Source organism: Chinchilla lanigera, unplaced genomic scaffold (assembly GCF_000276665.1).
Source record: "Chinchilla lanigera isolate Chin_1 unplaced genomic scaffold, ChiLan1.0 scaffold00025, whole genome shotgun sequence".
Classification (NCBI taxonomy): domain Eukaryota; kingdom Metazoa; phylum Chordata; class Mammalia; order Rodentia; family Chinchillidae; genus Chinchilla; species Chinchilla lanigera.
The window spans coordinates 9836032-9862095 of NW_004955426.1; the positions used below are offsets into that span (position 1 = coordinate 9836032).

At 34.7% G+C, this 26064-nt stretch overlaps 1 protein-coding gene across 1 annotated transcript in view; it reads right to left on the bottom strand.

Annotated features, from left to right (window-relative positions):
• Positions 1-26064, bottom strand: part of Cdh12 (cadherin 12, type 2 (N-cadherin 2)) — a 958345-nt gene that overhangs the window by 183614 nt on the left and 748667 nt on the right. Inside the window, exon 5 of the mRNA XM_005386141.1 lies at positions 23585-23879. Coding sequence (XP_005386198.1) covers positions 23585-23879 — 295 coding nt within the window. The remainder of the gene's footprint in view (positions 1-23584; positions 23880-26064) is intronic.

Sequence of the window (26064 nt, forward strand, 5' to 3'; positions counted from 1 at the left end):
GGTTGGGCCCACATAATCCCAAGGGATGTTCTTGTAAGACTAAGAAGATGGAAAGTTAGAAAATATCAAGGGAGTGAGGCATAAATTGGAGAGATGGATTTCAGGATGGGAAAGGGAGACTTAGCAGGGAATAGAGATGGCTCAGGAAGGTAGCAGCTCCTGATTTGAAGCCATAAACACATTCTTGATTTTACTTGCAAAATATTAATCATAATAATTTCACAGAATTTGTGTTGGACTAAAAAAGACATATTAGATATGTATTTACAGTATAGTTAGAGACAGTAGATCTAACTATAGATCTTCAATCATCTAGTTTTTTTTATATTTTTCATTACATAGACCTAGAGATCCATTTTTGTCTTATATTTTTCAATTTAGAAGCATCTTGAAAATATATCTATATATGTGTATGTATCCATGTATATCTGTGTGTAATATATGGACACATAAGCTGTTGATATGTCTCTCATTTCCTCATTTAGTGTTGACTTTTCTTGGAAAGTTTGAGTATGACTAACTTGTAAATTACTGTACTAGCCTGGAGAAAAGGAAAGAGTAGCAGCAATTTACAATATTCAAGAAAAGGTCAAATCTCCAATTGTTTTACTGTTTTGGCACTGATTAGTGTAAAATACAGAGCACAGAGAATCAACAAATCATATATTTCTATCAATGATATATTTTTCTATTTAGAGTTAGCTTATATAAGCTTAAGTAAAAAACAATATATACATATATATGGTTGATTGTCAAGATATTATGAAACAAAAACAATAACTGATAGATTTTTTAGATCCACAATTTTCTCTCTTTTGTCCAGATAATTTTTGTGGTACTTCTCTTCAATATTGTTGTATAGGAAAAAAATATGATCTCAGCATTTTAGTCCATGATAGTTTGGAAGTAACCAGAACACCTTGGCCCATGCCATCACACTAAGAGGTCATCTGGAGGTATGCCTTTGATTTGGAGTTACATCCTGTACTTGGAGTGGCTTCTTTTGCTTTTTCACTGACTAGGGCAGCAACTAAAGAGGAAATTACACATAAGTTCTAAGAATCGACTCAATGAACAAAATAGAAAGTGGATGTTAATATCCTTAATATTGCTGTTAAAATTTTATTAACAGCTATAAAATAATTTTCTTTAATAATTGCCTTATTTATCTTATATTTCTAAAGAGAAGTTTCAGCAAATTAAAAACACCAGCATCAAAATTTCCAGTACCTTGTCCAAATTTAAAATATAGAACAATTTGGGCAAAAATTATTTAAATTTATTTATAGTAATACATAAAATGTATCAGACAAACACAGGATCCATGCAAATGCTGCAGGCACATATTCAGAAATTGAGCCTTGCCAATGAGCTTAAGTAAAAATATGAGTTTCAAGTTAAGGGCTATGGCTATATTTTTACCTGTGTTTATATCACCATCTATGTTTATCTACACACATTCTCAGAGCCAGAGTGAGGGCAGGTATTTATATAATACCTATTCCAACCTAGTCTTCTTAGTAATATTTAACACACAATATTTTAATTACTGTGCTACTTATGGGAAAACTAAGGTGGAATTTGATCACACTATCTGATGTTAGAAATCATTTTGTTTTGAAACCCTGTATCATTTTTAAAGTTCTTGCTTTGTTTTGTTTATGTCTGTGATGTTGGTAGTTTGCTATTGTTGTTTTCTATTTATTATTGTCTTTAAAATAAAAAATAAAAATAAAGAGGAAGTATTCTACATGTATTTAAAAAATGATGGTGTTATATAATTTTTAAAAACCTGTAAGTAAGGGAAATATATGATGTATTCTTGAAACTGAAAGTAAACAGGGACACTTTAGAGAGTAAACAGGGACTCTATTATTAATTATAATATAATGGGGAAACAATGAAAAAAAATATTGTCAGACAAAACTAGATGTGTATCACTCTATATGTAACTAATAACATGTGAAAGAAATTTAACAATTTGGCCACTATTGCTGCCAATGCTTTATTTGAGTCAAGTTCTAGGTTTCTTACAACCTTGTTGTGAGATTTCAGCATTGTGTTTTTAAAGACAAGAACATAGAGACACTGGCAGGCAGCCCACTTCATTTTATATCTGCAGAAGTTTTGAATGGATATGTTCTTATTTTTATATGAAACTGGGTTTCAAGCTGTACCTGAACATCTACATTTTGGAAGAAATGCGCAGTATTATCACGCATATATTCCAGGGTAGTAGGTTGGCATGGATTATTTCAATCATGAAATAATCACAGTGAAAACAAGTATTCGTCATAGGTTCCTCAACTAGCACACCAGAATGTTACACTTCACCCTGCACTGCTTGGGAAAAATGTGTCACTTTAGTACTCAGAGTAGAACTTCGTTAGAGACCATGGATAAGTGAGTGTGTGTCCTACTTTAACAGAATTGCCATCAGGTTGAGTAGGAAGTTAAATTTCCAACTCTTTAGTCCACAGGAACTAATGAAGTATGAATCAGTACCTGAGTTTAGTACATTAGAGTTAGTAGGTCCCAGGAGTAAGCTGAACATGTACATCCATTCAGCCTCATGCTCATGTACACCCACTCAGCCTCAGTAATTGGTGAATAACAAAGAGAAGCAAGAGAACCCAGCAACAAAATATAATATGAAAATGCTAATGATACTCTTAGAGTTACTTTTCACATAAATTATTAGGAAAATGAAACCAAAATGAAAAAAGTAATCAACAGAAAACACAGAGATGAAAGAGAGATACAAATAATTAGATAAAGATTATAGAGAAACCATCAGAACAGTGTTTAAATTAGCAATTATTCTGAAATAAAAAATTCAACAAGGATTAACATTACATAGTAATCCAACAGAAATCATAGAAATAAATGACACAATAGTGGTAATAATACTCATTGTATAGGCACAAAATGGACTGCAGGATACAGAGGACAGAATCTCTGAATTTAAGTGCATATTAGTAGACTTTGAGCAGTCAACCAAAGGGAGAAAAGTGAACATAATCACAGGGACTCATAGGATATCAAAAGAATAAACAGTTTGTATTCTCACTGAAAGAAGAGAAGATGAAGAATGAAAAAGTATTCCAAAAATTATGAATGAAATTTTTCCAAATTTGGTTGATACTATAAATATTGAAGGGTTAGAGCAAACCCACAATGTAACAAACTAAAACAAAAGTCAAATCCATCACAATTCAGTTGTTAAATTTAATGACAAATGCTTAATAGCAGAGAGAGTAAAACGGGACCTTTATTATCGAGAAACAATAATGAAATTCAGTGGTACCCTACATTTTTGACACCATGAGGTGAGTGTGTAAGTGTGGGTGTTCAAGATATTTTCAGACTGAGACGCAGGAGTGCCCATGCAGATCGCTGGCATACCCCGTTCTCAGTAGCATTCACACAACTATGTGTACCTAATGCCTCACTCATCTTACAGGGTGTGGAGCTCAGGAGCGAACGGGAACCACCAGTGGGTGGGTGATTGTAAATACAGGGGAGCTTCCTTCCCCTGCTTTGTGCTCATGTGCTGCTCCGTGGCCCCATTCCTAACAGGCCATGCAGCAGTGCCCATGCATGGCCCTAGCCTAGGGAACCTCTATGTAAATGATAGATTTATTTTTTCTCTAAAGCCATGAAGGTTGCTAAGGAAATAATACTTTTGAAGGGAAGAGGTGAAAGAACTAAGAATTTAATTATCTCAAATACGTCTTCCCCTTTCATGCATACTTCAACCGATAGGATAGTAAGCATTGATTCAAATGTAGAAATAACGTAATAACTTCAAGAGAAACTTGGTATTTATTCTTATATTTTCTCATTTGAACTTAAATTTTTCAACTCCTTATATCATTTCTTTTCCATTCTGACTCATTCTTCCAGGTGACCTCGAGCATTCAATATGATTTCACTATAATGATAAAATCTCCACCCAGGAAATTTTCGGCCTGCCGGTTTTGAACATGTTCACCATAACTTCAAACTGCATGTGCCATAGAACAAGCTCATTCAACATCTGATGATGAGTCGTTTCAATATGACTGTACTGTGTTTGGTTTCTACAATAAAAGTCTCTCCTTTTTTTTAAGGATTTATCCTCAGTGCTCTCTTTACCTTCACAGTAATAAATCCCTCTTAGCTCTGTATTTCCTGGCTATGCCTCTTGGCTTTGCGCTCACCAGAGGTGAACTTACAGTGCTTAGCTGCAGTTTTAATAAGCACATGAGGAGAAAAAAAATCTGACTATCAGTGTTATCTCTGAGAAGTGAGGGAAGTTATAAGCTTTAACAGATGTAGTCAAGTCTGACTGATATCAGGATGGAGACAAAGAAAATAGGAGAGGAGAAAAGGAGATAATTCTCCACTTTCTATTTCCAATCTTAGTTGATTTAAGTACGCATGGAAGGTTTTGTGTAGATAGAGAGTGTATTACTTTGTTTTAGCTCAAAGCTCTTCTGATACAGTGTAAAAGCTGTTTTGTTTTATAGTTTTCAACTTCAGTGTAATAATTTCTAAATATTTTAAATGGACTCTATTCCAGCTTCTCCATTATTTTATAGCTTTTCATCCCATGCTCTGATATATACAAGAGTCAACAGATATTTACTAAATTTCAGAATAAAATTCAGTATTAAAAAATCATGGCTTCTCAGAGATTGAATGCAGCCGTACCTCGGTTCATGAGAGCATCTTTTATTGGTGAACAACTTGGTTCACAAACAGAAGCATTTGGCAAAATTTTGCTTCCATTGGCAAACTCCACGTAGAATGCCTAACAGTACCGAGGCCATCTTCCCCTCTCTAATACATGGTCACGCTTCCTCTCATCAAGACAGCAGACAGACCTCTGCATATTTGCTGTGAGGTTGCCGAGTGCCTTTTAGTACATACATTACTGTGCAATATTATTCAATCCAGGGCGCTCCAAGGAAAGTGTGGAGCAGTCACAGCAGAAGAAAGTGCAGACTGGTCATGAAGGTGACCAGAATGTGCACGCAATAATGAAGCTAACAAAAAGTGCAGAGCGAGAATGGTAAGAAGATTTTAAAGAAAATAACCATTGAATTGAAGAAGGAAACTGTAGAAAAGCATGAGTGTAGTATTTATGTGTCTAATCTGACCTCAGAGTACGAGATGCTGAAGTCCACAATCTCAGCTATTTTCAAGAATAAAGATGCCACCAAAGGAGCTGAGTGGCAAAAGGAGTAACCATGTTAACCAAGGTAGGACAGAAGCGCTGAAGGAGGTGGAAAAAAAGTTCTTAGTGTGGCTTGATGAGAAACAGCTGGCAGGTGACAGTGAAACTATGGAAAGATCACTATGGAAAAGCCAGGAAACTTCGCGGGATTTCCTGCGAGAAAACACCTCTATGAGCGCAATGGGTGATGAATTTGAAGCTAGGAGATGGTGGTTTGGTAAATTCTGCGAGAGAAGTGGTCTCTGCAGTGTGATAAGACACGGTGAGGCTTCCAGTTCTGACAGGATTGCTGCAAAAGTTTACAAGAAAGAATTCTTACAATTCATGAAGGCAGAAGGATAGGTCACTCAGCAGCTGTTCCTTTGCAGTGAAACTGGGATTCTGACAAAGGTGCTAAACAGAACCTATATTATGAAGGAGAAAAAGGCACTGCCATGGCACAAGCCCATGAAGGACAGATTAAGCCTTTTGCTGTGTGCAAACTCAGGGGCTGATAGGAAGATTAAGCCAAGTCTGGTGCACCATTCCCACACCACTTAGGCATCAAGTAACACAACGTGAACAAGGGCAGGCTGCCTGTCATGGGGTGAGCAGATAGGAAAGCTTGGGTCACAAGGAAATTGCTCATGGCATGGATAAAGAAAGTGTTTACATTCACTGTTAGGAAATATTTTTCTGATAACCACCTGGTTGAAAGGTATCTTCTTCTGATGTACAGTACTCCCGTGGCACAATTTCCAGCCTTGCAGAATGTTATGGTCACTGAGTATGACTTCATGAAGGTCAATTTCCTCACTCCCCCCAACATGACACCTCTTTTGCAGCACATGTATCAGCAAGTGATCTAGACCCTCAAGAAGCTGTGCACAAATGCACTCTTCACTAGTTGTGTTTAAACTACGGAAGACATGACCTTGACTCTGAAAGAGCTCTGGAAGAAACATTTCAGTGTCCTCCACTGCATCAACATCACTGACAGAGCCTGGAAAGACAACAAGTACCGTACCTTAAACTCAGTCTGGAGGAAACCATGACCAGACTGCATCACTGAATGTGACTTTGAAGGCTCTCATGTGCAAGTAGTTGAGATTATGTCCATGGGCAAAGGTAGGGGACTGCCTCTTGATGGTGTAGACATAGAGGAGTTTATTCAGGACCCTAAGGAGGAGCTGATCATGGAAGAACTTGCTGGACTCCAGAGTGAGCACCAGAAAGTGCTTCTGGGGAGCAGTCCACTGAGGAGGAGGAAGACGGAGGAGGGTAGCAGTCATGTATCAAAATCCATTATGGAAAAATGGAATGAGGGTCAGGATTTCTTTGAGAAGCACCACCCCAACATAACTATAGTGAAAAGAATGTTCAGTCTGATGGAAGATAATGTGGTCTCTCGTTTATGGATGGTTATGTAGCACAGGTAAAAACAAGTGACACTAGACAGGTTTTTTGTTTTTTTTTTGTTTTTTTTTTGTTTTAATAAAAATTGACCAAGTAGCAAAGAAACAAAGAGAGGAAACCCTTGAAGGAGATCTCTTCAGTGTCCTTAGAAGGGGATTCTCTCTCCAAAGAATATCCTGCCCCAAGCCATCCTTCTCTTCTCCACACCAGAAGTTACCTCAAGCAAAGTTAGGGTTCTTTTCTTCATACTATGCTATACTGCGTGGTACTATATTTTGTTTTTTTTATTTGGTTGAAAAATACATACAGTTCAGGATATACTAACCTTTGTTACAGTGAACCTTATGGGTGAAATCTGATTCAGTTTGCACTGCAGTTGGCTCCTGACCAGAATCACAGAACAGATTAAATTCATGAACTGAGTTAGCACTGTATCAATCTAATGTAATATTTCATAGACTATATCAATGGGAAACTTATAAGACAACAGAAAACAATTAGTAATTAAACAATGGCACTGAAATTCTAAAGTATCTCATTCTTTAAATTTGCATGAATAGAAAGTAATTCTAAACTATAAAATAGTGACATAGGATTATTTAGACTACATAGGTATTAATTTTGAACACATAGGTATTGATTTTACAACTTAAAAATGATAATCATAGTGATTTTTCTTGCTGTAATATTGGTCCCGAAATACAAATTTGCCATGAAATATGCGCTTAGTACATATACCCATATATATATATGTATATATATATAGATATACATATACATACATACATACACATATTTAACTTTCTTATTTTGTTGGGATCCCTTCCTTCTCTTGTATCATTGAAACTAAAACTAGGTGTTGTGTATTATTTCTGTGTATGCTAACATGTGTTTCCCAGTCACACCTCCTCAGAATTCTGTGCATTGTTTGTCTGAGCTTCTTATATCTATATTGTTACTCATTATTTTAAAAATTAGCAATGTATCCTGGCTACAGCATTGATGAGAAAAGCATGAGACTTCTTTTAGGTGCTAAGGTAGCATAACTTCATAAATCAAGTGTTCTTTAAGAAAATGTATGCCAACAAGCTAATATTCAGAAGCCAGGCTTCATTCTGAGATGCTTTGTATTGCTTTTAGCTGTCAGAGCATCTGTCTGCATTTTTATTGCAAAACAAGAGGGATTTTAAGACTGGAGGAAAAACTGATGTATCTCTCAAAGAGGTAATGATCAGTTATTAATTGAATTGAGAGTTGAAATGTCTCTGAAGCTTTACTTCTCTAGGTATTATTTGATTATGATTATGAACAAATAATTTATCCTCCATTAAATGTACAATCAACAAGAGGATAGCAAGAATTTAAAATAGATGCAGCAACATTTTGTGAGTGACATAGTCTGATATATTTGGGAGATATAGATGCCCCAGAAGCTGCCTGATGCAGTATGCATTATTGAGCAAAGTGTTTATGTAGTACATTCCCTTGTGAAGTTCTATCAAGGAATGTCACAGATGGATAGCATTGCTGAGATCACTGTAGACTTCCAGATAGTTTCATGTACTATGATAATTTTTTTGTCCATCTAGGGATCAAAACATGGGCCTCAATATGCTACACCAACACTTTAGCACTGAGCTACACCTGTCATATTTTTGTACATTAATTTCTTTAATTTACATGCAGCAAAACTATACATCCCCATTTTACAAATAAGAAAATAGGCACTTAAAAATGTCAAGTGATTTACCCATTTTTATTTGGATAGACAAGACTGTCTTTGTCTAATACCAAGCTTGTTTCATATATAATGAAGGTTCAAAGTAAGTTCCAAAAGAAAATTAATTAGAAAAAGACAATTTTCCCAATATGTAGTACGGATGGCATGCATGAGTAATCTGGGATTTCATTCTCAGCTAATGGTGGGAAAATAATTTGAATTATACTTCCTCCTGAATTTTTAAATATGCTAGCTACTAAACATGTTAAAACACATTTTGAAATCTTGGGTGGCTTATAGAATTTTAATGAGTTATAAAATCAGAGGAGAGAAAAGGAACCCAAAGAGTAAGAATATTACATTACTAGCTACATATTGCTGATTGCTAACAATATAAATATTTATTTTGACTGTCTCAGAGTGAATAAGAAAGAAATCATAACTCAGAACTACCCTATTCTAAGTAGCATAACAAGAAATGCATAGCAAAAGATGGAGATAATCAAATTGTGTACTTTCAGAGCAAGATAAACGATCTATAGCAGTCTAGCACAGTCTACTATTGGGCCTTGTGTGTCTGCATAAACCAGGTAATTTCAAGACTAAAACTTTTTAAAAATTTATTCTACTCATGCATTACCTCTGCTATTGTGAAAATAGGTTATTTCCATTATTTGTGTTTATTTTTAACTAAACCTTACATATTTTCAGGGAACATAATAAAATGAGGCAAAAAAATTTTGAATTTATAAAACCAGACAAAAAAACTAAACCTACAAAGATTTCAAATTTTCTTCAATACCAGAAGCAAATACTAAATAGTTTGCTATTTAAAAATGTTTAAGAAAATAAATAAGAGAAATCTATTAAAAGTACTACATTTTACAAGAAAACACAATTTTTAAAAAAGAAATATAATAATTCAAATTGTTGACTCATAATTTACCATAAGAATAGATACAGTTGAGGGGAGGATTAATATATTAGAGAATGGGTGAGGGGAATTTACATGTCAGCAAGGGGACATAAAGGGAAATAATTAAAAAACTAAGGATATGGACATAAAAAGAGTGACAGGAATAAAGATGCATAAAAACTAATAAGCCACTAATGCTGTCACTGTTGAAACAATAAGCCTTGTCACTTGAGAACTTATCTATTAAATAGTTGCTCTCACATTCAATCATTTAACTATATTTGTCTTCAGCAGTTTCAGATCTGGGTTAAAGTTTTGACATCAACATTATAATTTGTGTTATTTAGCCTGTTCACTACATTTTCATCTGGGGTATAAATAAAGCAGTCAACATTACAGGTCCTGGAAATTTCCTCTATAGGCTAGTCTGCTGCCATTAACCTCAGTCTCCTGCAATGTTTCTGGATTTGAGCAAAATGGAAACAAATATTCTGCCAACCTATTGCACACATGACCTGGAGTCCAACTTCCAGTACTCCCAACTAAAGCCTCCTGAGGTCTTTACCAGCTGCTTTGCTATAGCACTCCTGCATTCTTAGCTCCAAGCAGAATATCCCACTAAGCTTGCTTTATAGCATTCTAGGGCTGCTTGTTCAGCACATATCTCCAAATCTTTCCAAACTTTTCCTGCAAGTTAGTTACAAAGGTTTCTGTAGCGCATGACAGGAAGTGTCACAGCAAGAGCTCCACTTTGGTAACAAAATCTCTCTTGGTTATTTTCTTGTTGCTGTGACAAAATACCTGATAACCACAAGCTAAAGCAGGAGATGTTCATTTCAGCTCACTATTTGTGGAAATTTCAGTCCACACTCAGCTGGTTCCAGGACAGGGCAGCTTGGTAGAGGCGCAAGGCAGAGGAGAAACAGTACGTGGCAGGGAAGGCAGGAAGAAGCTCAGCCTGCCTTCTTTCCCTTTTATTTCCACCCAGGCTACAAGCCTGTTTAGTGGTGCCACCATGTAGGGCAGGTTTTCTTTCTTCACTAAGTCCATCATCCATAGCCAGAACTATGCTAAACCAGTGGACTAATCAGGTATCACACCCATGATCCAGTATCACACACCCATTACACAGTCTCTCTAAAGGTCCACCTATTAGTGCATGAGGTTTGGGGAAGACATCTGGATATAAACCACTACACTTTACAATAAATCACTGACGTAGTTGTGAATAATATGCTATGCTACTATTTATACAGTATTTACAATTTTGGGAGGTGAAAGTTGCTACCTTTCCTTTCATCAGTATTCCATTTATATCTTAAGGTAAATGTACGTTCCAATATTCTATTTTAATTATACATTTGCTTTTTGTCATTTGTATTTTTCCCTCTGCCTTTTGTTGTTGTTGTTTTCTTGGATCTCTACCTTGCTTTTTTCCAACAATGGAAAATATTAGAAATTATTTTAAACTTTTTCATTCTTCTTTTTTTCTTATTGTTGCCTTTTTTTTTTTTCTGGTACTGGGAATCAAACTCACAACCTTGCGCTTGCCAGGCAGGTGCTGTGCTGCTGAGCTAAATCCCCAGCCCTGTCATTCTTATTTTTTTGAGACTGCATCTAGACATATAAGCGATGGCTTATTAGCATCCTGGGTACAGTGGTACCTCAGTTCATGAACGTAGCTTTTGCACAGTTTGGGAAAAGATGGTCACACTTCTGTTTGTGCCAGAAAGTTGACCAGGGTTATGTTTGTCACCCAATGTAGAGTTTGCAAATAAAAACAAAACTTTGTCAACAACTTTTTGTTTGTGAGCCAAGTTGTTTATTCTTCAATTCCTGATTTTCTTTCAATGATTTTCCTCAGTCACTGAGACTGGATCATGTGAAAGTCTTTAATGTTATTTTTTCTCATGGTTGCAATCCAGGAGCACTGCAAGTGGCTTTTCGTGTATATGTTGCACTTCTTATTTCTTAAAATCTCATTATTCATAATGCTGTTTTTCAGTCTCCCAATATGACAATCTTTGCTTATCTTATTTTTATGATATATGTCTCCTAATTTTAACTCCTGTGTCCTCATGTCTGTTGTTATTGACTGTTTTCCCCTCCTGTGTATTGATCAAATTTTTCTGCTAATTTGTATAACTTTGTTTTTTGTTTGGTAAGAAATTGTGAGTCATACAGTGTAAGAAATCTGGATATTTTATTGGTATAATGAGCCTTAAAATGGTTTTTTAAGAACATTTAAATTACAGGCTGATTTGTTATATCTTTCATGCCTGGTGTGTTAGATACTTTTCTGTCCCTGAGAAGACAAAGGACTATGCAAATATATATATACCTGTGTAACTTCCAATCACAACAGTAGCCCTAAATTGTAACCACTACCTCTGAACTCCTTATTCTTAGAGTCTACTTCTTATGGTAATCCGCTTTACGAAAATGTGTTCCTAATGCTAGAGTGTGGATTATTGAAGTGCTTATTTCACGGCTTTTCCGTGTCCCAAGAAAGGCAAACTTATGCTACTTGTAGCCATAGGCATAGAAACTCTCATCATAAGTATTGTCCAGTCTTGTAAATATTTATAATGTAAAAACAAATCTAGTAGTGATAATTCAATTTCTAACTAAAAGTTCTTTTCATAGGATTTATGTCCTTCATAAAATTCTTAGTTTCAATTTGCTAGATCTTTTCAAGGTTTTCCAAAGTTATTTGTATGATTACTACATTTTTTGATGCCCTTTGAGAACCAAAAAAAAATAAAATTTTATTCATTTCATTTTCATGATGTCAAACTTTAAAATATTACTCTTCATATCAGATAAATATAACTTTCCATAGTCATTCTTGATATTTTAAGGCTGCATGTCTCCTTCCTTTTGCTGTTAGTATTACATATTTTCGATAAATAGTATTCCAAAATAAATATATATGTTTAAGTGCTGCTTCTAGAAACATCTGAGGTGCTCTATTAGCAAAATCATAAAGATAAACATAGAAGAGGAAAATAACTGAAAACATCCACTCTAAATCTGAAGCCTCAGCAGCAAGGATACACTGAAGGATGGAAAAAGAAAGTGTGTAACATTCATTTAAACCTTTTCAAAGTTTGTCACTTTTTATTTCCAAAGTTTTTCTCCTTCAACTGTTAGAAAAGTACTTTAGTGATTAATACCACTTGCTTGTTAAGCTTTACCAAAAAAATAAATAAATAAAATTTAAAAAAAATCCTTTTCCAAACACTCCTATATCTTTCATGAATTTGAAACCCAGAACTTTTGGATTCCTAAGGTGCATTTTATTTTCCCAGCAGCATTCTGTCCAGAGTCAACATAAATGTGTCATTCCAGTGTTCTGACAGCACTCCGCCCTTGTGCTTGTCTGTCTTAAAAGCTCTTTATCAGAATCTTTCCACAAATTGCCTCAAGGAAAACAATTATGTGCAGCTACAAAACAATTTTAACAATTCTTGGGGCTGCAGATCTAGCTCAGCGGCACAAATGCCTGCCCGGAAAGTGCAAGGTCCTCAGTTTGATTCCTGGTACCAGAAAAAAAAAAAGATGAAACAATTCTTCCTTCCTTTGCAATTTACAAAATAATAACCACATTACAAGAAAAGCATGCAAAACTGCACTACTCTAATAACTCTCTCATTAAGCTACACCTGCTTCCACTAGATGAGGAATTAATAAAATGCATGCTATGTTCTTCACGATTGAACATATGGATCTGGTAAGGTTTGGGGGGGATGCATAAAATTATGTTTGAAAATGGAAAGTAATTCTTAAACATTACAATTTAATAATGATTTGTATAAATCCCCAATTTATTAGACAGTGAATTATCAATAATCACAATTTTATTTCCAATATTTATAATTATTTATTACCATAGGTCTACACTAGATTATTTTTCCTCAAAAGAAGTGTCAGAAATTACACAGTAACAAATAAGTGACATTGCTAACTTCTAGAATTTCTATTCTTACCAATAAGCAGCAAAGAGAACAATGATTCCTTGAGTTTAATAGTACATTAATGTATTTAAGAATAGCAATAAAATGTAAACATACGAGTCAATTTCTTCAAATTTGATATCTTGCTAAATAAGCACCTAATTTTACTTGGAAAAGTTTTATTTCTGTGAAAATTGCAAATTTAGAACTGGTAATTAAATTGTTGACAAAATAATATCTTACATAATATCTTTGTCAACAACTTAATTACCATTTCTAAAATTACAATTCCCACAGAAATAAAACTTTTCCTTAATTTCTAATCCTATATTGGAGTTTCTACTATATTCTTACAATAACAGTAATCTAGGTGTATACTTTAGTATCAGAGTGTTTGCCTAGCATGCTCCTAATTTTCACACACATACAAAAAGAAGTAAAAAATTCTTCAATGTTTTAAATTTGAATCATCTCAGTGTCAAATATTATATGTGTAATTAAGCAAAGTTTAAGCGGAGCTGATAAAGTCATGGAATGAAACTCTGTCTCTTCAGGCTGCCCTGAATTGTTTTGCTACTTCACTTGAGTTGTGTAGTAGGTAAATTAAATTTTGGCACTTTGGAACCATCAAAACATTTTACAAAATTATCCCAGTTTGCTTTCTTCAGAGGCAAAATTAACATAGTTGGTATTTTAATCTACATGTTTGACATGTTTGTTTTCTCCTAGTGCCTTGAAATTAAGTGAATTGTACCATATTTTAAAGTTTACTTTTGTTAAATATTTGCAATATTCTAGCCTATGATTTTAATAATTTTCCAATTTTAGTCTCTCGCTCAGAAGAAGAAATAATGTCAATCTTAATAAATTCCTATAATCTCACTTCTTCTTTTTTTTTTTTTTTTTAATCTCACTTCTTAAGGATGTTTTTCTCTAGTTCTTTATTAATGCTGGTGAACTTTTAAAAAATGTGTTCTCAGTAGTTTTCCATTTTTCCTACTTACATTTCAGTGTGATAATCAGCTTGAAAATCCTCAGGAAGCAGATGGGAAAGGAAGGTTGCTGTCCCATCTAGAATGGCTCTTTCAACCTTATTAGTATTACTAATCTTTTAGTCTTAATTTGAAAATAAAATTACAAAATGATGATAATTATTTTTACAAGAGCTTTAGAAAAACCACACCAACAAAGCAAAACTTTGCCATGAGCCCTAACTGCTGAAAGGAAACTCGCATGAGTTTAATAAAGTGAAAGCAAGTTTCCAGCTGGGGCAGAATGGGCGCATTTGATTTCACACTGCACCTTGCTAATGGAGGACTTCTAAACACTTTAGTTTGTTTCTGTTAGTGTAATTAATCCCCTTGTTTCTTCTTTACTCTCTCTCCCTGTATCTCTCCTCTCTCCCCTCTCTCTCTCTCTCTTTTATTCTTTATTTCATTTCTTTTCCTTTCTACTTCAAAAAGTAAGATTAAGGGAAATTTATCAAAATTTACAATATTTCCATTTCTTATCAAGAAACTGAATGTGGAGAAAAAATCATAGGCTAGGGAAAACGTTTTCTTCATACTTCTGTTTTAAAATGTTTATCTTAACATTTCTAATGTGTTAATTATAATGGGTCCATTATAATGGGTCTATTATATAATGGGTTAATATAGTTTTCTGAAAAGCACCAGATAGTATACCTTTTATTCTTTGGAAGCCTGTATAGTATAATCAAAAACAATATATAATTCAGTGAGTGTAACTGTAGTCCAATAAAAACAGATGATGTGTTGGATTTGGCCTGAGATCATACTTTGCTGCCTCTACATTGGAAATTTGGGATGAAAGCTTCCTTGGCCTAGAAATTTTTGTCTTTTCAACTTATTGTCCTGACACCAGAACTGTGCTTGTCACATAGGTATTTGATTAGTATTTGAATCTACTGACCTGTTCCTAGAATAAAGCATCTAGCAGGAAATAATATTACAGAATTTACAGGAAAATTGGATCCTGCAAAAATCAAAGCCTTAGTTGATATTGATAATTTGGTTTCAAGAGAATTTCTAAACCTGGCATTGTACACCTCATACATTTTCCAATTATTTCATATGGCACAATTAATTTTCATGTGAATTTGTATAAAATGAAGAGACTTGCAATGTTAACTTCTAGATAGACATTTATGTGTGACATCATCTCCCATGTCTTTGAACTGTGTGTAATCATCATGCAAAATGATTTTCAGATATGAATTTCAAAATGTTCATCCTGTTTGGATTAATGATCTCATTGGGTTAATAGTCTTGCATTTTGCCTTTCTGGGGGTATGCTCATTGCACCTTGACTGATGTGTGTAATCTATCAGAGTCTAGTTACTTGAAGCTGTTTTCCTTAATGCTAATGTTAATGCATGCCCATCTTTATACTTAGACACATTACCCAAGAAAAACAGATAAAAATTAGTTTAGAAAACAGATTTGACATCCAAGTGGAATCTCCAGTAGTAGCAATTGAACCTCAGCGAGCTCCTGTCTATAGCAGGGTTTTATGTAGGTGCAACTGCTCTCCCCTGATCACTTATCATAAAGCAATAGGCAATTGGGCCAAGGTAGCCTCTTGCCTGCTTTTGTGTACAAAATATAAATAGAGTAGAGCAAATCAGGAAAAACAGTCCCACAGCTGGAAGGCAACTTTAAAGAAAAATGATGTTCATAGCTATCCTGCCAGTAGCTGGCCAAGCAGTTTTTATAAAACATATTTAATGTTTACAACCGCTTGGAGGCTGGGGAAAGAGAAAATGCTTTGAAAATATGTTTAATGTTTTCAACCACTCTGTGGCTGAGAAGCAAGTCCTTCTAAAATATATTTTATGCTTAGAGTCATTTAGCAGTTTAAGAAAAAAAAAGAAACTTCTTGTTAATTTTTAACCTTTATTGTTGATCCTTGGCTGCTAAAGCAGGTATCAGGGCGCATGCTTTATGTCTTGGGACGCATTGTGGTGCCACTAAAACAATTCATGTGCTTTTCTCAAGGCCGCACAAAAACTGTCAATAGCATTACCTTTGCAACTGCGGTACTAATAAAAACATAGGACTCAAGCAGAAGAATAAAATGCTCCCTGAACATAGTGAAAACATCCTATGGCCCTGAAAATAGTTCTGGCGTGCTATGTGCTGGGGACACTTCACGGCTGACACAGGAGGGATCATCAGGCCCTCTTCGATTCCATCCAAAGTGTGAAAGCCACTCAGAAGTTGGTGAAGCAAACGTGTAATCTGATAATTGGTGTTTCTTACAAATCAACAGCTTGTCTCCACACATTAAGGTAAAAGGCTGCTCTGCACCAAAGGGATGTAAATAGGGATAGAAAGTCTATTAGGTTTTTAAATAAATTTGGTTTCGTTTGTATAAGGGATGAGAGTGAATATTGAGCTTCATGTGTCAAAGCGAGGGACCAGATGAGAAGAGGGAAGGAGATAATTAGATGTGACCTCTGCAGTGCGGGCTTCTCTGGCTTATTTCCTGAGAATGATCGTGAAAATAATCAGAGCCCTTTGCCATTTAGTGACTGCATTCTGGCAGGAATCGTATTAAGTGGTATGCATACATTTGCTCTTTGCTACTTCCACTAACCCCAAGAGTAAAGTATTGTTAGTCCTCATTTTCAAGTAAGGGAATCAAAGCAAAGCTAGGAAACACATCCTGCACAAATACAGACAACTTGGAAGTAGTAGTGAGACTCTTAACCACTAGCTCTGATTTCTAAACAAGTTAAACACACACACCTTTAGAAGTACATGCTACCTTTCATAAGAAAAGGCAGCTAGTTTAGAAGATGAAACTTGTGCCTCGAAGGTGAACCTTAGATTCTTAAAGAGCTAATTCCATACACTGAATATAATCTGGCTGCCCACATCCAACACCCGGATTTTAGAGCTGTAATAGAGCAGTAACTCCTTCACGCAGTGCATTATCTCACTTTTTCCATGGAAATGTCTGTGGAAGTTATCTCAAGGTTATCTCCCTGCTGTGTTCTCCTCCTGTGCGTGTGGTAAGTAACTGACCTCTTTGGTACCACAGGTCTCACAGACCAGCCTGTCCCCACCTGGGCTTGATTTGGATGGTGAGCCTTGCCGGGCGTGCTGGTGCACCCCTGTAATCCCAGCACTCGGGAGACTGAGGCAGGAGGATCGTTGCAAGTTCCAGACCAGCCCGGGCTACAAAGTGAGCTGAAGGCCAGCCTGAACTGCATAGTGAGGCCCTGTCTCAGAAAGACAAACAAATTTAAGAAATAAAAATAGTAGATGGTGAGTCTTTGAGCTTTAAACCGTTGGTGAATTTTATTTAAAATACGGCAAAAGTGGTAGGATGTCACTTGCAATTTCAGTATAAATCATGGCTTTGATTAGCGATCTCGCTCTCTGTCTCTCCCTCTGTTTCTCTGTCTCTCTCTGTCTCTCTGTCTCTCTCTCTCCCTTTCTCTGTCTCTGTCTCTCTGTCTCTCTGTCTCTCTCTCTCTGTGTCTCTCTCTCTCTCTTTCTGTCTCCTGTTGTTCACATTCACGCCTGGGGAACCCAGCTTCCATGTTGTGATTCAGCGCTGTGAGAACCATGTAGCTGCGGTCTGTCAACTACTAATAATCACAGGAGGAAGCACAGTAGAAGGGTCGTAAACAGGAGTTCAGCACAGGCTTCAAAACTCATCTGGTGGGCCGGGGATACAACTCACTGGCATGGCGCAAGCGCAAACTCTTGAGGTCGATTCCCAGTACAAAAAAAAAAAAAAAAAAAAAAAGAAAGAAAAAAGAAATCCAGAACTCACCTGGAAGCCTAACTAAAACCTCTTGAGAAATTTAACACCCTGGTAGTGGACTCCTGGGTGCTCATACTCCTATGATGTAATAAATTCTTATTACTCTCTGCATTCTTGTTAATGTGTTATATAATAATAGGTAACTAATACACAGTCCTCACTAAGTAACAGAATGAGTATCATTAGTAATAAGTTAAAGCGGGGTTGGGGATTTAGCTCAGTGGCACAGCGCCTGCCTGGCAAGTGCAAGGTCGTGAGTTCAATTCCCAGTACCAGAAAAAAACAAAACAAAACCGAAACAGAAAGCTTCTTTTGGGGCTGGGGATTTAGCTCAGTGGCAAAGCGCCTGCCTGGCAATCACAAGGTCGTGAGTTCTGTTCCTGGTACAGGAGAAAAACCAAAAAAAAGTAATAAGTTAAAGCAAAATCATGTTCTACTTGATAGTTTAACAGTGAGAAAAAACACTGTGTAGTATAGCTTCTGTAATAAATCTGACCAAAAAAAATGTATACCCTTAACTAACGCATGAGAAAGCCAGACAGACTCAAAGTAAAGGATAGTTTTAAAAATAACTAGCTGGACAGTTTCAAAAGTATTAGGATGATGGAGACAAGGAGAATGTATGGAAGTGATCCCCACTGAAGGAAGCTGAGAATGACCAACATACAGTTGTGTGATTTTGAACTTGAACTTTTTGTTATAAGAATTTATTGAGACAGTTAATGAAGGTGGAATGCAGTTGCTGTGGTTTGTGTCTGCATGTGCCCCCAAATCCTCATGCAAGCATGGGACAGACTTCTAGATTTATGATTGATCCATGGACAATGCTGGGATTATGGATATGAGTGCTACACACACCTTGGGATGGGTAGTTTGCATACAGTGTAAGGGATGATGAGAGGCTTGCTCTTCCAGGTGCTGCTCCTCCTTTTTACTCTTGTTATTTGCTGTTTTCCACAGCCATGAACAGTAGCCGTCTGCCACGTGCCACTCTGACTTGGAGCCAGCCAAGTATGGACTGTAACCTCTACAAGCTGTGAGCTAAATAAACCTTTCCTTCCTTAATTTTGGGCATCAGGTATTTTGTCTCAGCAGTGAGAAAAAAGTAACTAAGACAGCAGTGTCAGGTTTGAAATATAAATTCCTATGTTTAAAAATTGCATTTTGATTTCATAAGAAGAATATCATAATTTGCAGAAAACAGTCAACCTCCAAACTCCTGAAAAAGATTGTTAATGAGACATAGGCAGGAGCGAATTTCAGTTTATCTGTATTCCAGTTGTATTCCTTGAACTGTTGTTATGACTGACTTATGGGATGAGAAGATGTACGTATGTCCCTTAAGTTTTTTATCTATAGGTCTTCTGAAAAAATGAGAAATTGTGGATAGCCATGTATGTTTCTAAATTAGACCAGTAATGTAATTTAAGTATGGTCCAAATCTTCAGTATGTCCTTCCTGGAGAGATGCTATTTCAGGATAACCATGTAGTAAATATTTTCTACTAAATAACCTCTACAGGGGCTGGGGATTTAGAAAAAATACCAAAAAACAAGGGAGTAATTGTCTATTGTTCTTATTAAGCCAGTAACCTGATTTTCTTTAAGTAGATTTTTTATTTAAATTTATGATAAACATTTTTTATTAGATGCTGGATAAGAGATACTTTTTCCTCAGATTTTGTTTTAATCATGGACCACCAATCTTCATATTTAATGATATAATATAACATGATATAATCAAGTTAAAATGAATTCTGAGCTCTTAACAAGATCATCTGAGATTGAAAGCTAAACTTAAGTTTTCCAAAAACCTTCTAGCAGTCACCACAGGAAAAAAATATTATGTTTGATTATGATTTTTTTTTGTAAAAAGCCTGGGAATCATTTTCATTTTCTTAAAGATAGGAGTTATTAAATTTTCATATAAAATTCAAATAGAAAGTAATCATGCAAAAGTACATAGAAATATAGTTAAAGTTAAAATATAAAGTATGCACAAAATAAATAGATAAATAAAATAAGAAAACAAATATCTCGATAGCACCTGGCACGTGACTAATGCTTAGAAAATGATAATTCTTACTACATAAATCATGGCTCCTTATTCACCATTGAGAACTACTTTACCATTTCTTAGAGACATGGATATTAATCATCCAATCAGTTGCCTTAAAAATGACTTAGCCGATGCAGAGAGAGATAATACAAGTGTGAATATGGATTTAAACTTCCGAAACCTGTCAGCAGTCCAGGAAAAGTAACTTAAGCTGCATTCTCTACTGATGCATAATCATCAGATATTAAAGAGGGCACATTACTGTATTTTATTGTAACTGTAGTGATCTTAGAGAATTAAGACCACATCCATAAAGTCCAAATTTGTCTCCAGGGAGTAGATTTGAGTTGGTGAATATCTGGATCATTAAGTAATTTCTTTAGGTCAAAGTAAAAGCACTCTATCTTGGAATATTACTTCCATGGCATACTGGATGTAGCAGAAGTGAGTAACAGAGTGACCTTTCTCTTAAACAATTCATAGATTCACTAGATTATCTTCATCTTAGGGAATTAAATGCATTGCATTATGTTATAAGTCTTAAATATTAATTTTCCTCTCAAATCTCAAGTCACTCTGCTTGCCACAATCATTTTTTCTATATTATGTTCCTTAGAATTTTCACTTTATTTAATTTTCTTTGCAAGTTTATGTGAACATAATAATTTCAGGGGTATAACCAGTTCATAATTCCTAAATTGACACTTGAATAACATACTTTTTTTTATATTATTTCATCTTCTGATTTATATTATAAAATAAATTATTTCACTATATGTACTTTTAAATTGGTTAGTTCTTCCTTTTTTTTGAAAATTGGAGAAAGAAAAGTCACGGGTAGAGAATATGTGAAACAGAAATACCTACAACAGAAAATAAATGTATTGTTGTAATAGCTATATCATCTGTATAGCATGTAAACTTGATTAGGTCTTGAGGAAAAAGTATTTTAATATTCCAAGAAAATGATACAAAAGAACAAAGAAAAAGATTTAGTGAAAAATTATGAACTTTTCTGAGATCAGAACACTGAAGCATTTCCATCTGGTAAGAAGGGTGCCTGATAATGAAGTTAAAAGACCTCAAGGAACGGTGAATGCAACCTGTGGATGCAAAGCATTTGCTGGTAGCTTCAGGTTGGTAAGGAAAATGCAGAAACAACAGATGCCACAAATCTAACTGGCTCGCCAGTGTTCCACACTTTACATATATATGTGGGTATGCTTGTGAAGAAAGGCAAAAGTAATGTACAGTAGATATTTTACTTTTAACATTTAATTCATAACAAGTATTTATAACTCTTTGAATTCGTTTGAAAAGAGCACATTATGCAAATACACTCTAGGATACCTGGGCTTACTCATAGCATGTTATATGGTTTCAGATTCAAAAGAAAATATTCTTCTGCTATGAAAAAAGTTTTTAAAGAGAGCTACATTGAAAACTGTATTAAATATTTATTGGAGTCTCTTGAATAACCAATGAGAACTTCCAGTGATGGCACATAACAATACATTTTAAAGAACTAATAAATCACATCTCACCCCAGGATTGCAAAAACTGGGAATTATATGGGTTTTCACTTGCCTGCCTTTCTCTTGATGTACCAGGTTGATTTCTTCAAGCACTACTTGCAAGCTTCTTATATAAGAAATTTAGATCTGCAGCCGTATCTTCTATACAAACCAGCACAATAAAAATCCTAATTGTTTATCTAATGAGACGGAATTCTCTAATATAGAATGTAGAGAAATATGTATGTTTTGTTTAGAGATATTCTGCTAGTATTATAGTGTTACTCAGGGTCCTAAACAGACGTTGATATTTCTAATTTACTCCTGGTAGTCACCGGGTTAAATTCCATGCTAAATATCCCCATCTAGTTAAATGTCTTTTCCTCGAAGAGTATGTGTTTTACTTTTCTATCCTTAGAAAACCAAAGGACAATTTAAAAATATCTTTCTCCATTTACTGGCATTATGTTCTAATAAGATAAGCTTCTTCCCAACTGCACTGCTAACTCTGTAGCAGTCACTGCATAAAACATGTAACTCAAAATGTGTCAGAAGATGAGCACGATATCTGAAGCACTAAGTATATACATAAGACTTACATCCAAGAGAACTACTTTCAGCTTATTCCTGAGATAAATGAATGAATATGGTCTTTGGATACCCAATAAGATCCCATGCACAATTTCAATGCACTTGGAATCAATCCAAGTGACAACTTCTACAGTCACTAACCTGTTTCTTTTCTCAAGATAGTATGTGCAAACTTCTTTGCCTGTTCTCGATAGTTATAAGGGCAACAGAAGTCCTCTGAAGAATGTCAGTATTAGCCGTCTTTTTTTTTTTTTTTTTTTTTTTTTGGAACTGGGAGTCGAACTCATGACCTCAGGCTTGCCAGACAAGCACTTATGCCACTGAGCTCCATATTAGGAAATACTAGCAATGGTTCACACAGAAGTTTGAAACTTTAACCTGTGTGTAAGGACTTTATCTTCAAAATGTGATATGAAATAGAGGTTATTTTGAAATAGAACAAGTGGTAGACAATAGTGACTGAGGAATAAAAATTATAATTTAAAAGTGTTGTTAAATTTATAATACTTTACTTATTGAATCTGATATTGCCTATCAAAGGATTCACTGTATATAAGATATATTCAAGTATCAACTTATGGTAAGTATAAATTATTAAGAATGATATCATTACAGTCTAATTCTACATTTTTCTAACTTCAGGATGGTATTTGTTTTATGTTTTGATTGTACAACTTCTAAGGAATACATATATGCACAAAGAAAACAGTCTTAATTTTCTGGAATCTCTACTGGTATTTATAAAAATGTAAAATAATGTTATCTAGATGGCTTCTAGGTCAGACAGAATATGTATCTGGATATTTTATTTTGAGCTCAATATTACTATAAAGTATTTATTTGATGATATGTGGTAGTTATCTCCAACACTGCACAGGCTTTAGTACTGTATCTCCTGCCTCAATGAAAATAAATTTCATATTTAAAACATGAATGGAATCTATGAGCTTAGATAATATTGAAGAATATATATATATGTGTTAAGATAATATTGAAGAATATGTATATACTGGAAAATATTGAAGAATCTGTATCTATAGAGAAATTATATATATATATGTATATATATGAAAACAAATTTTCTCCATTTTAGGAAAAACCATTTTGATTACAAATGAGATGTTTACACTTATCTAAACACTAAAATTTGAAGACGCCAGGCATGGCGGCACACACCTGTAATCCCAGCACTTGGGAAGCTGAGAAAGGAGGATCATCTCAAATTGGAGGCTAGCCTGGACTACCAAGTGAATCTAAGACCAGCCTGAGCTACATAATGAGACCCTGTCTCAAAAAGACCAAAATAAAATAAAATAAAATAAAATAAAATAAAATAAAATAAAATAAAATAAAATAATAAAATAAAATTTAAAGAATACCCATAGCACCTGACAGAATTTTGATTTGCCTACTCACCAACAGGAGACATCTCTGGAACACTTGCAACATAAGGTCCATCCAGAAACTTTGGCTCATTATCATTAATATCCTGCACTTTGATGATAAATTCTGATTCAGGTTCCAAGGGCTTCTTGGTTTCTATGTCCACAGCCTGAGCACGAAGGGTGTAGAAAGGTTTCTCTTCTCTATCCAGGCTCCTTATCGCATGAATGTCTCCTGTGGTTTCATCAATAGTGAAAACTGTGCCGGCGCCATCTCCTGAGAGGGTGTATTTGACAGTGCCCTCTCCTTTGTCCAAGTCAGAATGAAGCTTTATGAGAAAGAAATAAGGAAAGGAGGAGAAAGAGAGGAGAGAGGAGAGAAAGAGAGAGAAAATTTAAGGAATGGTGCTATATTAAAATTCATATATATATATCACTATAAATTCTTGAATCAAAAATTTACTGGAAATCTCTATCGTCCTTTTCTTTTTTCCTGCAGAGTTTTGATTATAAACATTTTAATCCCTAAGAAAATTTGAAATAAACTATGCAGCAAATTATATATATATATGTATATATATTCTGCGTCCTGGATATTTTACCATTCACCTTTAATTTTACTTTTTTTTTTTTTTTTCATTTTTCTCCGGTACCAAGAACTGAATTCACGACCTTGTGCTTGCCAGGCAGGCGCTTTGCCACTGAGCTAAATCCCCAGCCCCTCACCTTTAATTTTAGTTGCCTTTTCACATGGCTAAACTACATACTGATCCTTTTCCCAGTCCATTCTATTTTCTTAACATTATGAAAATCAGAACCAAAGTACTCTTCTTAACACATCCACGGGAATGGATATAAGCAATTTTGAACACTGTTGTGTCATTCCCTTGTACTAATAAAGTTTGCACAGAATTAAATGCAAAAATCTCAAATGTGGGTATTGTTTCATTTAAAAAATATTATTTAAAAATAAATTAGCTCACAAGTACGAAGTCAGGAGGGTTCCAAATGACCTGCAGACAGAAATCAACGAACTGAATGCAAAAAGAGATAAGGAGAAGAAAATAAAATCGGAAAACACTGATTTCTTTTTTTTTTTTTTTTTTTTTGATTTTTCTCTGGTATGGGGAACCAAACTCACGACCTTGCGCTTGCCAGGCAGGCGGTTTTTGCTGCTGAGCTAAATCCCCAGCCTCCTGGTTTTTTTTTCTATTTAATTTTATGAAAGATCATTCAATTATATATGGTAGAGTAGAGGAAATATGGTAGAGCTTAGATCACGAATTTAATTCGTTCCGCAATTCTGGGAAGATGGCTTCATTTCTGTCTTTGTGGGCATGATTGCCTGGGTGGTGTTCTTCACCCAATGTGGACTTCAAGATCAGAAGCAAAATTTTACCAAACGCTTCCTTTTGCCCACCCAATTGTTCATGAACAAGCATTTGTTTAACAAGGCATTACCATATCTCATCTTAACTGAATTTGAATAGATTTCTTATATCAATCAAAGTATTGGTAGAATGACTGATAATTATTTCTAATTCACAAATGATTTTGAGTACATTCTGTATAATGTTTAAAATGTGCACACTATTTAACTTCTCTTGAAACTTTACATGTGTATAGTTCACTGTATCATAACATATAGAATAAGATAAACACAAATAACACTGGGGTAGAGATCTAAAGGGAAGAGCAATTATCACTGTGATATTGTAAGTTAGTTTTGCTAAAACTGGAAAAAAATGAAAGACATAGTCTTGGAAATCTATGAATTATCAAAGAGTACAGAAATGTATTTCATGAAATATCACTTAAATATAATGTTATATTTTAAGTAATTTTATTATATCACAGAGTTTTATAATACAACAATGTTTATGGTTATTTATATGTACAAGTATGCACTTTTATAAGTAATAAGATTTTACATCTCTGTTGATTCAGATGCTTATCTAAATGGATTCATCTATTCTTACACATCATGGTACAGTTTCCTGATTTCATTCCCCAAGGTTTCTTATTAGAAGTTCATTTCAGTAAACAGATCACTCAAAAGAAAAAGTTTAATCCTTTATATTGTCCATAACCATTTTGGCTGTGCTTTAAAATTTGCATTTAAGCAGTGCTGTCCCAAAGAATTTTATAAATGATTATTTCAGTTGTTAATCTTTCAACACAAAAAGTCTCTGAAAATGTTTTAAATTACATAAATATTATTGTGCAGATAGGTTTTCAGTGCATGAGTATTAGTAATGTCAAAAAAATACAGATTAAATATAAGCATAATTATGTCTCCACTATCAGTTTTAAACTCAACATTGTGGTTTAGTCAGTGAAATAACTCCTTCAAGTAAATGTAATAAAGTTGAATTAATTTTTTTGCCTGTTTATATTTATTTCAAAATTTTCGCTGAAAGTATACTTGTATATGCACACGGATTTGTTCATGATTAAGAGACATACTTTAAAAATAAGACAGTGATAAGAAGGCATACCATTTTGATTTTGCTC